This window comes from Diabrotica virgifera, chromosome 4 (assembly GCF_917563875.1).
Source record: "Diabrotica virgifera virgifera chromosome 4, PGI_DIABVI_V3a".
In the NCBI taxonomy this organism is placed as follows: domain Eukaryota; kingdom Metazoa; phylum Arthropoda; class Insecta; order Coleoptera; family Chrysomelidae; genus Diabrotica; species Diabrotica virgifera.
This window is the reverse complement of record NC_065446.1, coordinates 181345968-181362760: the sequence shown is the minus strand read 5'-3', so window position 1 is coordinate 181362760 and position 16793 is coordinate 181345968. Positions and strand designations below refer to the sequence as shown.

Sequence of the window (16793 nt, the reverse complement as noted above, 5' to 3'; positions counted from 1 at the left end):
TTCTACATGGAAGCGAGCTATGCAGTCAGCCAAGATCCACCCTAGTTTAAACCTATAAAACCTGAGTTTTAATACTACGAGAAGGAGCAGAAGAAGGAGAAGAAGAAAAAAAAAAGAAAGAGAAGAAGAATGAATAACCATCTTCAATAAATTTTGAATAAATACTCAATACGCCACAGCAATAATGTTTCGTTTTTTAGGTTTTCTCTTTTGTTTTTGTTGGTAATATCGGTTTATTTAAAAATAAAAACTATTGTATTAACTTTTGAGCTGTTTTATTTTATTTTAGATAGACTATTTAAAGTACAAGAAAGTATAGAAAATCTTTTAACTAATTAATTATTGTTCTCTCTTAGTTTAATATGCACAAGGCGCAGGATCACCTAAAACAAAAAAAGTGATAGTTCATTATGATATAAGTCAATTAATCTGGGAGCAGTGGCGCTCACTTCTATCAAGTTAGTAGTCGCGTGTAGTGAAAAAATCTAACATTACGAATTTAAAACAAGTGTCTATTTTATAATATGTTTATTTACTTGTTGTGTAAAAACTATCTATTTATAACAATTTTAAAGCTAATTGGTTACCACCAAAGTCAAAAATTCTACAAAAAAAAATAATAAATAAAATAAAAAATAAAACAATTTAAAAAAAATTCCCACGCATTACTACAATCTTCCTCGGGGCACTTAAGAGTGAAAAGTTATGTTGCAAAATTTGTCATCAAGTTATCACGGAAAACGATAACAATGTTAGATTTTTTCTAATGGCGCGACTGCTCCCGGGTTAATAGTCCTGTCGCCAGGGGGGGTACAACGGCCTCCTTTATTCAGATGGACTTACCCAAGTTTTTTTATGTATTTTGACTTGTAAAACACGAATTTTTTGAGTAACAGTTGATCCAGATGTCGATAAGATTGTTATAAACAAATAAATTGAGGAATTACATAACAGCGATTTTCTGCATAACAAAACATTTTTTTGTATTTTTTGGGCCATTCTAAACAAAAAATGTTTTTACAATTTTTTTCGTTTTATGTATAGTTTTCGAGATAAGCGCAGTTAAACTTTCCAAAAATCGAAAAATTGCAATTTTTGAACCCTAATAACTTTTGATTAAAAAATAAAATTGCAATTCTCCTTGCGGCATTTAAAAGCTCAAGTCAAATTATATCGGTTTTGATGATTTCCATTACTATTTTTTTTTTATTGTTAAAAAAAGCTATAAACACATAGTATTTCCCGTACCCAATACATGCGTTTTAATGCATGTTACATAGAAACTACCTCGCTTGGACTTGTACCTACTCTACCCACTCGTTCGATTTTAAATGAGAAAGCATTGATAACATCACTCAAGCACTATGTGTTTATAGCTTTGTTTATCAATAAAAAAATAAATTTTTAGCAATGCAAATAATCAAAACCGATAGAATTTGATTTGAACTTTCATAATAATTGCTATTTTATTTTTAATCAACCGTGAGTCGGGATCAAAAATTGCAATTTTTAGATTTTTTGTAAGTTCAACCGCGTTTATCTCAAAAATTATGCATCCTACGAAAAAACTTGTAAGAACCTTTTTTGCTTAGAATGGCCCAAAAAATACAAAAGAATGTTCTGTTTTGCGAGAAATCGCTATTATGTAATTCCTCAAGTTCTTTGTTTATAACAATTTTATCGACATCCGGAATAACTGTTACCCAAAAAGGAATAACTGTTGGGTAAGTCCATTTGAATAAAGGAGGCCCTTGTACCCCCCTGGCGACAGGACTATAAGTAAATAAGTTTTTAATTATTGCTACTACACTTGTGTGTCAAAAAGTTTCGCAAAAATTTATTAAGTCTAGAATTTTTGATTAGTATCCCTTAATTTTTGTAAATACCAGTGAATGAAATGTATGAATAAATAACAGTGGTTTATTCCAGAAAATAAAAAATCTAAGACTAACAGGCTAAAAAATGAAAATAACAATTATTTAACAAAAAATTAAAAATCAAATCTATGAAATAAGGGATTGTATTAACAAATTGAACCTTTTAGTATTTGGTATTAGCGCCTTTGACTCTAGTGACGTCCCTCATTCTCTGTGGAAGGCTTCTTATCAGAGACCGTACGTATTCCAAATCCAAATTTTTCCGTTCAATCATTTCCCAGTTCATCAAAATTATCTTAAGCGATAAGGGATCTTATGTGTCTTTCGAGGTAGTCCCAAACATGCTCAATTAGATTTAGGTCTGGGCTGACTGCTGTCCAATCAAGAACTTGAATACCAACCTCTTGAAGATAATGCATCGTTATTCCAGTAATGTGCAGGCGAGCGTTTTCTTGCATAAAAACGAAATTATCTCCAATAAGTGGAACAAAAGGCACGACATTTTCTTCAATAACCTCTCTTGTATACCGATCAACTGTCAGAGACCCCGACGAATCACTGTTAGTTCTATATAATGAGTTCTAAATCGATAACTTCATAATAAGTAAAATGAAAGATTTCTCTTCAAAAAATTTAAAAACTCATTTTTCTGATCATTATTGTCAGGTAGTGTTTTTAGATCTGCACAATCTAAAAAGTGAAACAAAACGTAAAATTCGATTTATGTCGAACGAAGCTATTGAAGATTTCTATTGTGACATTTGAATCGAATTTTTTGAAAATGTTTACTGTACTCAATCAGTAGATGATAAATACAATGCATTAATCAACACCTTCTTGTTGTACTTTAACAAACATTTTCCTCTTAAAATCACAAATAATAAAAAGCCTAAGTTTACATTTAAAACACCTGAACTAATAGCTGCCAACACTGAAATTATTAATTTAGAGCGCTTATCGGCTCAGTCGTTAGAATTCAAACAACCGTTTAAAAATTCTCAGCAAATATATAATCAATTATTACAAAAAGAGAAAAATAAACACTATGAGCATCGATTAGCTAATTCAAAAAATAAAAGTAAAACTTCTTGGCAAATCATAAATGAACTTACACAACATAAAAAACAAAGAACGATCAGCCATATTTTGAGGATACTCTTTTAGGTGCAAATTCTTTTAATCGTTATTTTAACGAAAAAGATTGTACATTAATAGCTACTGAACTTCCACAACAAGGTACGTATAGATGCGACATTCCGCACAATAAAAACACCTTTCTTTTTAAGCAATTAACTTGTGAGTTACTTTCAGAAGTAATGCTAAAAATTGAAACAAAAAAGAGTTCAGGATATGACGAAGTCTCCATTTACTTGCTAAAAAAATGTTTTCCTCATATTTGTAAACCTCTTAGACATATAATAAATTTTTCGCTTCAAACTGGGAGCTTTCCTACCAATCTGAAATTTGCGATTATTAAACCCTGCCTAAAAAAGGGTGATATCGATTCTTTTGATAATTATAGACCAATTAGTCTACTTAGCTCATTTTAAAAAAAATTTAAGTTGGTTGTTCATGATCAGCTGTTTCAATTTTTCCTTATTGAAGAATTATTCAGCCATAGCTAGCACGGTTTCTTTAAAGGTAGGTACACCGAGACTGCTCTATTTGAATTAACTAATGAGATATATAATTTTTTAAATGTTAGGAATGTCTCATGTGGGATTTTTCTGGATTTAAGCAGGGCCTTTGACTGCGTTGATTTTGATGTTTTATTTGTGAAGCTTGAACACTACGGGGTTAGAGGTATGGAATTATACTGGTTAAAGAGCTACATTACTGGACGTACATATGCACTAAAAATTAAGGACAAATCAATGCAATATGTGCGGTCAGAGCCTCTGGCAGTGTCAAGGGGTGGTCCACAGGGAAGTGTTCTGGGACCGCTAATATTTATTATCTACTTAAATGATTTGGCATCAGTTGCTAAAACTAAGGCATTAATTATTAATTATGCAGATGACAGTACTGTTGGTTCCAGCCCGTAATATACCTGAACTAGTTCTGGCAGGTAACTCTTTGATGTCAGAAGTAGAAAACTGGTTCTTGAATTCAAGACTAGTTTTAAATCCTGAAAAAATTTAAAGCTGTATTTTCTAAAACAAGCCGAGTTACAGACACACTTGATAATATTGACCTTAATGAATATCTGATACCCTTTTCTGAGTATGTCAAATGCTTAGGGGTTTGATTGACCAAAACTTAGATTTCACATATCATATTGAGAATCTTTGCAAAGAACTAAGCAGAGCTTGCTATGGCTTGAGAATTCTTGTAAAAAATGTTAACATCAATGTAGTAAAGTCTTTTGGTTTTTCTAATTTTTATTCGAGAGCACGATATAACATCATAGTATGGGAAGGTAGTAGTTCTTTTAACGAAGTTTTTAAAATACAAAAAAGCAGTACGTATCATGAAGCACTTAAAATACTCTGAAACATGCATTAGTCATTTTAAATCGCTAAGGTTACTTATTATACGAGCTATATACATATATGAGTGTCTCAAACTCGTATTTACCAACAAGCAGTACTTTCAACCATTTAACATATCCCACAACTTTGACACCAGAAACAAGTTCAACTACAATATCCCTTATCATAGGCTCACATTACTGGAAAAAGGAGCTTTATATGCAGGTATACAATTCTACAACCACCTGCCTCTACACTCGAAGATATCTGATGTTATCTCCATGATAAAACGGAACATTGTAAGCTTTTTGTGTAAATTAGAACCGTATACAACAAACGATTTTATGAATAGTACATGGAACTAACATATCTAAATGTACCTATATAACCTTATGTAAGTAGGGCTAATTATTGTTTTTTTACTTTTATGTAAATGTCATAATTTTAAACCTGTATCTTTGACTGGCTTTATACATTTCTTTTTTGTTAAAACTGTATGTATTTAAGTGTAATGAATTTCATTATTATTTATTATTATTATTATTATACCCTCTAAAGCAGATGTCTCCCTGCATAATCATTGAGCCACCTCCAAAATTTGTGGCTGGTCTTATGTTACATTGAGCAAATCGCTCACTGGCTTGTCTGTAAACTGGAATACGTATGTCGGATCCACAAAGTGCAAATCTTGACTCATCAGTAAAAAATATTAGCCAAGTCGTTAATATCTTAATCGACATGCTCTCGTGCGTACCTTAAACATGTCATACGGTGTGATTTCGTTGACAATGCAGCAGAAGCAGGCATTTGGTCTCTGCTTCCAAATTTCCTTAATATGTTTCTAACCAAATTGACACTTGTTAAAACATCACGGACTGTGGAAAGATCATTTCGCAGCTGTTTAGCTGTAAAATGATGTGTACACAAAGTCTGCAGACGTAAATAACGGCCATAAATGTTCGGGGTTCGTGCACCTCGTACGTCCTGGAATTGGTCTTCTTGTGTAACTTCTAGTTTACATATAATTACCTTCTTAAGGCTCTTGAAACGCTTGATTGGTGGATTCTCATAAAATTAGCCATATATTGCTGCGATTTTCCATCTCCAATTAAAGCTTTTTTTTGGGCTGCTTGCTTTGATGTTAAATTAATCATTTTATTGTACGAATGCAGCCACTCATTGAAAAATAAACCAGACATACTGAACATATCACATTCTCGAACACAAATGTCCACAATAATATTATCTCTTATCAACGTTTCGTTTACTTTTTTTTCGGCAAAACACTCTTCAACTTGAAACGTTATAGGGGTGTAGATAGGGCTTACAATACCGAGCCAAAATCTCAATACCGGTATTTGGTATTTAAAATTTCAAATACCGGGATCTCGGTATTAAAACCGCTATTATGAATAAAAAATATACGCGTTATATTTATACTATCCTCAGTTGTTATATCGACTTGTTATTAAATAATATATGAACCTATTAAATTTTGTTTTGAAATGAGTAGATGTTGTAATGATTCCTAGAGAGTAGGAATAGATAGATACAAAAAATGTGCAAATAGAAAAACTATATATTTGGTTCTAGGATAAATTTTGCATATAATAGGATAGTACTTTTACTCATGAAAGCTATTTGTAAATTAATTTAACTTTAAGAGGATCGGTACGTATTTTCGACTGCAATGCTATTCAAATGGGGATTCATTTTTTTCGAATCCTGAGAAAACTAATAAGTATGTTTGAAAAATGTAAACGCAGAATGAAAGAATCTCGTAGCGAGGGCCGAAAGTCCCTGAGAACTTCTATAATATTTATTTTAATAAGTTACAGGGGTGAAAAACTAAGAGAAAATTTAGTGTGATTTTTAATTTCAAATATATCATTCAAAATAAACTTTTTATTTATTCTAAGGGACTTTCGGCCCTCGGTAATAATTTAGTCTTTCATTCTGCGTTTAAATTTTTCAAAAATATTTATTGGTTTTTTCAGGATTCGAAAAAAATAAACACAATGCCGTGGTAATATTTTCCAAATCTATCTTTGTCTTACAACGCACTCAGCCGAATATAATATTGTCAGCATATTATATTGTCAGTCAGACACTGAATATCAGTGACAATTTTAAATATTTGACATTGCATCGGGAATATGTTGAGTTATTGATTAAATATTATTGATATATAATGTATTTGATAAATAATGGATTTAAGACGTGAACTTAATAAAAAGTTATTTATTGTGTATTATTTGTGGAAGATCCAAGCAGAGAATACATCAGGATAATATATTCTGTGATCCAAGTATTTTGTTGTTAAAGATGTTCAAAATTGTAAGCGTTCCATAACAATATATTATTAAAGAATCACTTTAACACTTTTTCTCTTTTTTCGATTGAGTATTAGTCTTTGTTGTACAAATAAATCATTACAATCACTGAATACATAGTTAGTGAAAAAATTATCACATTTATTAACTGAATTAATAATTTGCAATTATAAAAATAACAGTTATCCAAGAACAGTCAAAACCTATCTCTTTAAATTAATGATGACATTTTCAAGTAGAATCACATTCTAGTAATGTTTACATATCCATACCAGTGTGAATTTTACTGCACGTAATTTGCCGTGTAAAGACAGAAAAAGTAGGAATACACGTAAAATATTTGCGAATTATGTACCCATAGCCTTAAAATATATTAATACAAAGATTAACTTACTGTGACAAATATTTTGTGGATTACTCTGTATTTAGACCGCTATATATTTTCAATTATTATTAATAATTCAGAAAATAAGTGAGCCTAATCTATACACCGCAATACACAAAAAAATGAAAAATAGATCTGAAAATGTAAAAACAATATGATTAATAAATCTTTCGGCTTATTTATAAAATAAAGTAGTCTAATTTTAAATACATATTTAAGAATTTTTGAACTCAATTTTAAGAACTCATTTTATATATTTGTATACACGAGATTTAATAATTTGGTTGTAGAAGCTGATATGACTGTATCACCGTTCGTCTTAATTTAACGACATTCACGCTTTTAGAAAGCGATATACTTGACTTGTATGTGTAATGAATGTGTTTAATAAATATTTTTTACAATGATATTTTATATTGGTAGTTTATGTTCAAAAATAATTTCTGGTAATAGCAAAAAATATCTTAGAAGAAAGTTTATTGTGCATCAATTCCATTTTTATAAATTAAGCTAATACCGAAATACCGGTATTTTTATTATAAATACCGGTATCGAATACAGGAAAATATCGTCCGGGATCCCGGTATTCGGGATCCCGGAATCCCGGTATTGTAAGCCCTAGGTGTAGACACCTAAAGGAGAAAAAGATGAGCATTATAACATTCTGCTAAAAATTAAAAATTACTTGTAGCTTTGATTATATTTTAAAAATTATGTGATACCTTTTGTGATTAGTGAATTTATCATATTTATTTCTACATTCATATGGATAAATGGTGAAAGGTGACCAGGCAAATAAACTGAATGAATACCAAGAAGAGATATACTAATCCCGTTCCTTCTCCTTATAATTTAATTAACTTTATTATTTAGATTATATATTTTCTTGTTTCTATCGCGCACGTCATGAAACAAAATGTGACACAGCAGAAAGCAAGAGGATACTGAGAACATCAGAAATGAGAACGTTGAGGTCAATAACTGGGAAAACACTGAGAGGCAGAATACCGACCCACAGAATAAGAGATCTTTGTAACATACAAGACATAGTACGGTGGGGAAGACAGAGAAGACGAGAGTGGAATTAGCATGCGACTAGAATGGACAGCGAGAGAATAGGCTACACAGCCAGAGATCCAAAGCCGAGATGCACGAGACCAATAAGGAAGGTACTTTAAAGGGTAACCAGACAGCTGGCAGTCAACATCACAGCTACGAATACAAGCTCAAAATCGGTTGAGAATAGGTCAAGAGGCCTAATATAAGAAGAAAAAGAAGAATAAAGTTTTATATTTGTAATTTTTAATGTTATTGTATTAATCCGCAAAAGTTTGGACCCTGTGTTACCGCGCATCCAACGAAATCGTATAATTTGACCGCAGGCAGACGGGCCTGTCTATTGCGGTAGCGCAGAATTAATCTCATCAATCTTATTGATTGAACTCCTTTTGATTACTCGATTGGTTATATCACCGGTCCGGAATAAGAATGACGTAACTGCAAAAAGCCAAATTTCTCAAGAGAGAAAAAAAAAAAGATTTTTCGATATTTTTATATTTTTTTTTTATTTTTATTTTTATTTTTATTTTTATTTTTATTTTTATTTTTATTTTTATTTTTATTTTTATTTTTATTTTTATTTTTATTTTTACTTTTATTTTTATTTTTATTTTTATTTTTATTTTTATTTATATTTTTATTTTTATTTTTATTTTTATTTTTATTTTTATTTTTGTTTTTATTTTTATTTTTATTTTTATTTTTATTTTTATTTTTATTTTTATTTTTATTTTTATTTTTATTTTTATTTTTATTTTTATTTTTGTTTTTATTTTTATTTTTATTTTTATTTTTATTTTTATTTTTATTTTTATCCCCATTGGTTTGAATTTTATTATCTTAATTTAATCCCCCCATGTTCAACCCTTTTTACAGTTGCGTCATTCTTCATCTAAAAATTGTTAAATATTTAAAACAGTGATTACATAAAGAGTAACCGTCCGGAGCATCGGTATGGCGTTTATTCTTACAATGATGGCTTTTAGTTTCATCCCTATTGGTTCGAATTTAATTATCTTAATTTAATCCCCCCATTTTTAACCCTATCTGCAGTTGCATCATTTTTGATCTTAAAATTTATTTCTGTACAAATATATATATATATATATATATATATATATATATATATATATATATATATATATATATATATATATATATTTGCTGCTACCCCAATATTTCAACCTTGTTTTATATATATATATATATATATATATATATATATATATATATATATATATATATATATATATATATATATATAATCAAATTCCCTTCTACCTATTGGTGTCGGGATTCTGTACAAATATACTATTTTTAAATATTTAGTATGGCGTTTATTCCTACAGCGACGGCTTTTATTTCCATCTCTATTTGTCCGAATTTCATTATCTTAATTTAGTCCCCCATTTTCAACCCTATTTACAGTTGCGTCATTATTCATCTGAAACAAGGTCTAAAATGTTGCATATTTCAATAACGCCGCAACTACCCTGTAGTGGCTCAGCACATAGTTACAGTTCTGTAGCTTTTGTATCATCTGTACACAGTATTTTAGAAGCTAATTACGCAATAAACAGGAATTGACAACATATTTGACTTTTGTTTTCAACCTGTCGTATGAGATAAATTAATTGTTCTTTATTATTTGCAAGAGGCTGTATTATGTGCAAAAAGTATTTTTTTATGTTTCGACCATTGATTTACATTATGTAAGATACATTATGTATGATACCGCATAAACTAAATAATTGTGGGATAGTACACATATTTGTCTGAGTCCTGTCTAGGAGTAACATAAAGGACAAATAGATTAAAATAATTGTTTATTTTTTTTTATTTACAAAATTGCATCAACCACTAAGGGTCATTAGTATGGTACAATAATTACATAAATGGCTAAAATGTTACATTAAATTTTGTGAACGAGTCTTGCATTTCTTAAAAAGTTTATAGTTCTGTCGTTATTTAACCCGTTTAGGCACTCTTTGGATGTAGTCGGTAATCCAACTTGATGTCGCTCTAGGGTGTATAAAGGGCAGTCCACTAGCACATGGTTCACTGTAGTTACACTATCACAACTGTAGCAAATGGGAACTTGTTCGCCACTTAAAAGGTAATCGTGTGTTAACTTCGTGTGGCCTATACGCAACCTCGAGATGCATACTTGGTCTCGTCGCTTTTGTGGGAGATTGTATACAGCTACCTCTTCTTTAATGTTCTTCATAGATGTCTCTGAATTGCTCCAGTGAAGTTGCCAATTCTCGCTTATTTTGTTTTTAAAATGTTGCTTCAGGTCGCTATGAACGCATTTAGTGACTAATGTAGATTGTGGATTTTCTGTTGCCTCCCTTGCTAACTGATCAGCTTTTTCATTTCCAGTTATACCACAGTGTGACGGAACCCAAAGAAATTTAACAAATCGATCGTTTTCTTGACATCTCATTAGTTCTGACTTTATAAGCAATAAGATGGGATGTTTTGCGTATAACTGTTTCATAGAGCTGAGGGCACTTAAAGAGTCGGTTATTATCAAAGAATTTTTTATGTTTTTATTGTTTACAAATGTTATTGCTTGCAAAATAGCAAGAAGTTCTGCTGAAAATACGGTTGATCTAAGGGACAGTGAGAAGGAGAAGTCTTGGTGTAAAGTTGTAAAAGAAGCCCCTACCCCATTGTGGAAGTTCTTAGCAGAGTTCAATTTCTCTGCTGCTTTCTTTTTAATTATACTATGTGGTGTGTCATATTTGTCGTGGATAGTAAGACTTGTATCACAAATAGGTAGCTGTATTCTCCAAGGAGGCTGATGTTTAAGGTTAGTTACATTGTATGTCTCAGGAAAATGTATGTTTAAGCTATTTTGTAATCTCTGTATCCGGATATAAAACGGCGGACTTAATCTTTGTGAGGTGTTAAATGTCGATGTGAATCTGTCGGCAAACGTGTTTTTAAATGTCGGTATATGTGGATTAGCCGACAATTTAGCTGCATATACAAGGCTGAGGAAGTTTCTTCTTAGTTGGAGGGAAGGTTCACCTGATTCACAGTATAAACTTTCAATCGGGCTAGTATGATGAGCTCCCAGCGCTATTCTTATCGCTGTATTATGTACAGGATCTAGTAATTTAAGTATTGGTGCTTTGGCTGAATTGTAAGCAACTGCGCCATAATCTAGTTTAGAACGAATAAGCGTTCTGTAGACAGTTATGAGTGTTTGGAAATCGGCTCCCCAATGTTTGTGAGATATGCTTTTTAATAAACTTAGGCCATTTTGCGTTGTTTGTCGAAGATGAAAGATATGATCTTTCCAGGTTAACCTATGATCTAATTTCATTCCTAAAAAGGTAGTTGATTCAACATAAGCAATAGGTAACGAGATTAAGGTGAGCTTAGGTGGTAATATGATGTTTTTTGGGTTCTTGCTAAAGAAAATTGCTTTTGTTTTGTTTGGACAAAACTGTAGACCACAACTCTCTGACCAATTTTCTAGTTGATTGATAGAGGCTTGTATATATCTGGTAAGTGTTAAAACATTTTTCCCTCTAGAAAATATGACAAGATCATCAGCATATAAGCGTGCTTTTACTAATGAACTAAAGGATTTAGAGATATCATTAATCGCAATAAGGAACAGTATTACGCTTAGTGTAGAACCTTGTGGGATACCGTTAGTTTGCGTTGTTGGCTCTGAAAAAACATTATCTACACGAACTCTAAACTGACGAAATTTTAGAAAATTTTTTATAAATTTGAGGATGTTACCTTTGATTGACCATCTGGATAAGTTTTTTAATATGTCAGATCTCCAAATTGTATCATACGCATGAGTTATGTCAAAGAAAACTGCTAAACACTCTTGATTGCATCCAAATGCTTCATGGATCTCGGATTCTATATCAACTAGATTATCCAAAGTAGACCTTGATTTCCTGAAACCACTTTGAATAGGGGTAAGAAGTTGTTTATCTTCTAGATACCACAGTAGTCTGTTGCTTACCATTTTCTCCAGAATTTTACATATAGAACATGTCAGCGAGATCGGTCGATAGGACTCAGGGTCTGATTTACTTTTCCCATGCTTAATGACTGGAATAATAATTGACTGGTACCAACTATCTGGAAATACATTTTTTGTCCAGATAAAATTGTAAATTTTTAGTAAGTATTGTTTACCTTCTTCTGGTAATGATTTTAAAAATGTAACTGGAATGTTATCAGGTCCAGGACTGGTATCTTTTGTACAGTTTAATGAATATAGTAACTCATCCATTGAGAGTATGGCATTAAGAGGAGAATCTGTATGATCCTCTAAATCTATGTAAGTGTTCTCTAAATTTTGTTTGTGTATTATGGACTTAGTAGAGATACTGTCATTACTGGAGTGTCTTAGATATGTATCAGCTAGTAGAGCGGTTATTTGTTCTTTCGTCGAGCAAGTAAGATTGTTATATTCTAAATAATGGATTGTATTGAAGGATTTTTTACCATTCATTTTATTAATCATTTTCCAAACTTCGGAAATAGGAGTAGATGAATTTAAGGACGAGACATATGTTTTCCACGCTTCTCGCCTAATTTTCTTCAATATATATCTACAGTAGGCTCTCTTTTGCTTATATTCGAGTTGGTTTTGAAGTGTAGGAAATTTTTTAAATTTGTAAAAAGAACTTTTTGACTCTCTGATTGCTACTTTACATTCTTGATTCCACCAAGGGACTGGAGGGTGTTTTTTTGGAAATTTTATAAAACCTACGGATAATTCTGCAGCTGTTGTTATAAGCTGAATAAAACTGGAAACTATATGATTAATACTTGCATGGTCATCGCTGGGAGGAATTAGCTCAGATACGGATCGAGATATTAAAGAAGAATATAAAGACCAGTCGGCATGCTTTAGATTCCATTTATTAGACGGGATAGAAGAGGGAGTTAAATTATTATTTGTTATTAATATTGGGAAGTGATCGCTTCCATGTAGATAAGGTGTTACTTGCCAAGACAGTCCAGGTTGTAAAACAGGGTCACATAGAGTTAAATCAATCGCTGAACCGCCACCTGTAGAGACATTAAATCTTGTAATACTACCGTCATTAAGTAAGTTGACATTAAGGTTAGTTATAATTTGTTCAATTTTACGCCCTAGACTATCTGATTTACTTGAGCCCCATAGGACATGATGTGCATTGAAGTCGCCTAAAATAATTCGTGGTTGAGGAATTTGATTAAAAAGGTCTGATAATTCGCGAGCTGAAGGATCAGTACCGGGAGGAATGTATATATTGCAGATGTTTATTTTTTGAGGTCCTTTCAGAGATATTGCTATAGCGTCTAATTGTGTATTTAAATCTATTATTTCAGTATTATATTGGTTATGTACATAAATAGCTGTCCCTCCACTAGCCTGGTTTGCATTAAGTCTATTTTTAATATATGGTGTATAGTTTTTTAGTTTATAAAATTTCTGCTGTTTAAAGTGTGTTTCTTGTAGACAAATGATGGACGGTGTGAATTTTGACATTAGTAATTTGAATTCTTCTAGACGGGTGTAAAACCCGTTCAGATTCCATTGAATTATGGAGTTGAATGTTTTTAATTAGTGGGTGTGTCGCTAAAATCTGTAGAAGAATAGTCATCCTGTAGTTTGCTAAGCTTATTCCTCAGTCTTGTACATCGAGATTTCAAGTATCTATGTGATAGCACTGGATAAAGCTTTTTTAAGAGATCTATTAACCCTTCGATATCTTCCGTGTATATTTTAGCAATACTAAGTGGATCTGGAGATCCGTGAGCGTTTTCAAATAAATCTATTAGCTCTTCTTGACTTAAACAGCTACTGTTCGACTTATCTTGGAAAAAATTCACTGTACAGGTCGTAAGATCTTCAGCTACGTTATGATGGGTTTGGAGATCTGTTTTTGTTCTTTTGTGTTTTGTAATGGGTTCTTTAAAAGGACTTCCACCCTCTGTTTCAGGAGAAGTTAGATCAGAAGCATTTCTTTTAGGTGTTTGCCCTTCTGTTTGAGTTGCTGTTATAGTTTCATTTGTTTTAACCGGTTCCGTCACCATTGTTTGGGAGTTATCGAAAGATGTAGAGTTTTTTGGTGCGGATGAAGTGATTGTTGCAGTGGAGGTTTGTGGTGCGAGTGCAGTGAGTGTTTCAGTAGAGTTTTGTGGTGCGGGTGAAGTGATTGTTTCAGTAGAGTTTTGTTGTGCGGTTGAAGTGGTTGTTTCAGTAGGTTGTGAATTACTGATATGTTTAGTAAGTACGGGAGAATTTGCTGTTGGTTGAGTTTTATTTTGTTGTGAACTAATAGATTGATCACATTGTGATTGGGAAATGTTTGTTGTATTGTCATCGGTGGATTGATTATTAGAATTTGGGCATCGAGATGCTAAATGATTAGTTTGTTTACAAATAAAGCACGTTTGTTTTTCTAGTGAGAAATATATTCGGTGGTTCGATTGATCGTGGTTAATTAATATTGAATCGGGAAGATTTTCAAGATTTTTAGGGGCTATATAAGTAAAACGTCGAAAACTAATGATATGCCTAAAACTAGGATTTGATGTTCCGATCCGTAGAAAATCTACTGGTGTTATTTGATAGATTCCTATCTTCTTGAGTTCATTTTCTATGACGTTATGTGGTATGGAAGGAGGTACATTAGAAATTATTAGTTTTTCATTTGGAGTAATTAGCTTTCTAGCTTGAATGCGATGTTGATTTACTATTATTATCCCATTATTTGTTTCCAAAAATGTTTCAACAATATTTTCTGAAATGAAGTAGATGCATATACGGTCATTAACAATTCGGGATATTGCAAGTATATTTTTGGGGTCAACTGAGTTTGCTACAGCATTCAGGTAATCCTCGATTTTTGAATTTGGAACTGAATTTAATACAACCGCTTGTTTTTTGGAAGGGAATAATATACTGGTAGGTTCATTTAAAACTGTTGAATATAACTTTGGTGAAGTAGTATCATTTTTGGGAATTTCTTGTTGAGGAAAAACATTTGATGATGAAGCTTCGTTCATATTGATCTACGGAACCTGAGTACGGTCCTTACACCAACACGCAATCATTGGTAATAAGTCGATTTAATTAAATAAATTAAATAACTTACAGTAAATGTCCAAGTATCGGTAATTTTTGTCGATAATTTACACTTTTCACTTTTAGTACTCAACGTTTATAAACAAACCGCAAAAACTAGTTGTGATTAAACTAATTAGGTGTTGCTTCGTTGAACGCTCGAAGACCTAAAATAATTGTTCAGAGGCTATATTTTCGGCTTTGTTTGAAGGTGAAACTTTTTACCTCTAAATTTAGTTTGTATTATATGTTATTTGTATCCTTTTTATGTAAGTATCTACGACATTTCGAAGTGTGTCGGATAATATATTTTATTTTGTGACAAAGTGCCCCTGATGATGCTCTTAGAGTGAGAGTACTTGGGCAAGAAAATAAATAACTGTGCTTGATATTTGCATTTTATTTGTAAAATTCATATATTCAAGCATTCAACCGTATCTTATTGTAATTTTATTACTTTAATTCTGACATTGGATCAGATATCTGGGAAATTCCAAGATAGTATATAGACCTGGATCTCGCGTACCAAAAAAAAATGAATGTGTGTGTACTTTGTACGCACGTAAGAAGTTATACTTCTACTACATATTATGTGATTTTTAAGACAATACCAAAAATTTAAAAAAATAAAAGAATAAAACGCACACAATCACATTGAAAATTGCCACAAAGAAAAAAATGATTTCTAAACGATAATAATTGTTGGCAAAAATTTTAAATACGCATTTTCTAAAAAAAAAATTATATAACAAATATACTTACAATCATAAAATTCATAAAAAAATAAAAAAATTAAAACTTGCATCGGGAATCGAACCCGTGAATTTCTGGGCGCTTTGGTTCGTAATCGAAGCCTAGACTCACTCGTCCAATTCCACATTATTTCTCATGTGGAAAAATAGGGTAACTGAACGTTTTACTGTTTGACACTTGTTTTGAATATAATTAAATTATGTAGTTTAAATTTTGTGGAAGAAAATATTAAAATATAACAAAACAGTAAGAAAACAATATATTAGATGAAGATTGGTAGAACTTTTGTTGGTAATCAAATTAAGTATGTAAATCAAAGCATTACATACCTACTAGATAAATAAATCTTCGCCAAAAAATCATAATTTAAAAATAAAAATCGTACCTAATTTGGGATTTCTCTCTAAAATCCCCATTCTTGAGAAAATAAATGTACAGTAGAGCGTCGATTATCCGAGCAAGCGTTAGTAATTGACGCTTAAAATATCTTCAATTTTCTTCAATACTGTATCCAAAAATAATTATGTTGTTGCAAAGACTGCACTTTTTTGTTTAGTTGCTAGTTGTCATTATCAAGATATAAATAAATATGTAGGTATGTATATAAATATGGCTTTTATTCACTTGTGGATAAATATGTATGACTATAAATATGTATCAATATATTGTAGTTCGATTATCCGAACAAATCGGTTTTCCGAACACCTATGTCTCCCAATTAGTTCGGATAATCGACGCTCTACTGTATTTCAACCTAATCCAAATGTATAATTACAATATGATTATAATAAAAATTACTTACCAAATTAGAATAAG

The 16793-nt window shown here is 31.4% G+C and overlaps 1 protein-coding gene across 2 annotated transcripts in view; it reads right to left on the bottom strand.

Annotated features, from left to right (window-relative positions):
• Positions 1 to 253: 253 nt before the first annotated feature.
• LOC114340698 (complement C1q subcomponent subunit A) overlaps positions 254 to 16793 on the bottom strand; it is a 69285-nt gene continuing 52745 nt past the window's right edge. For both annotated transcript variants that reach the window (XM_050648614.1, XM_050648615.1), the window contains one exon: positions 254 to 383. In XM_050648614.1, coding sequence (XP_050504571.1) covers positions 358 to 383 — 26 coding nt within the window. In that variant the 3' untranslated portion in view covers positions 254 to 357. The remainder of the gene's footprint in view (positions 384 to 16793) is intronic.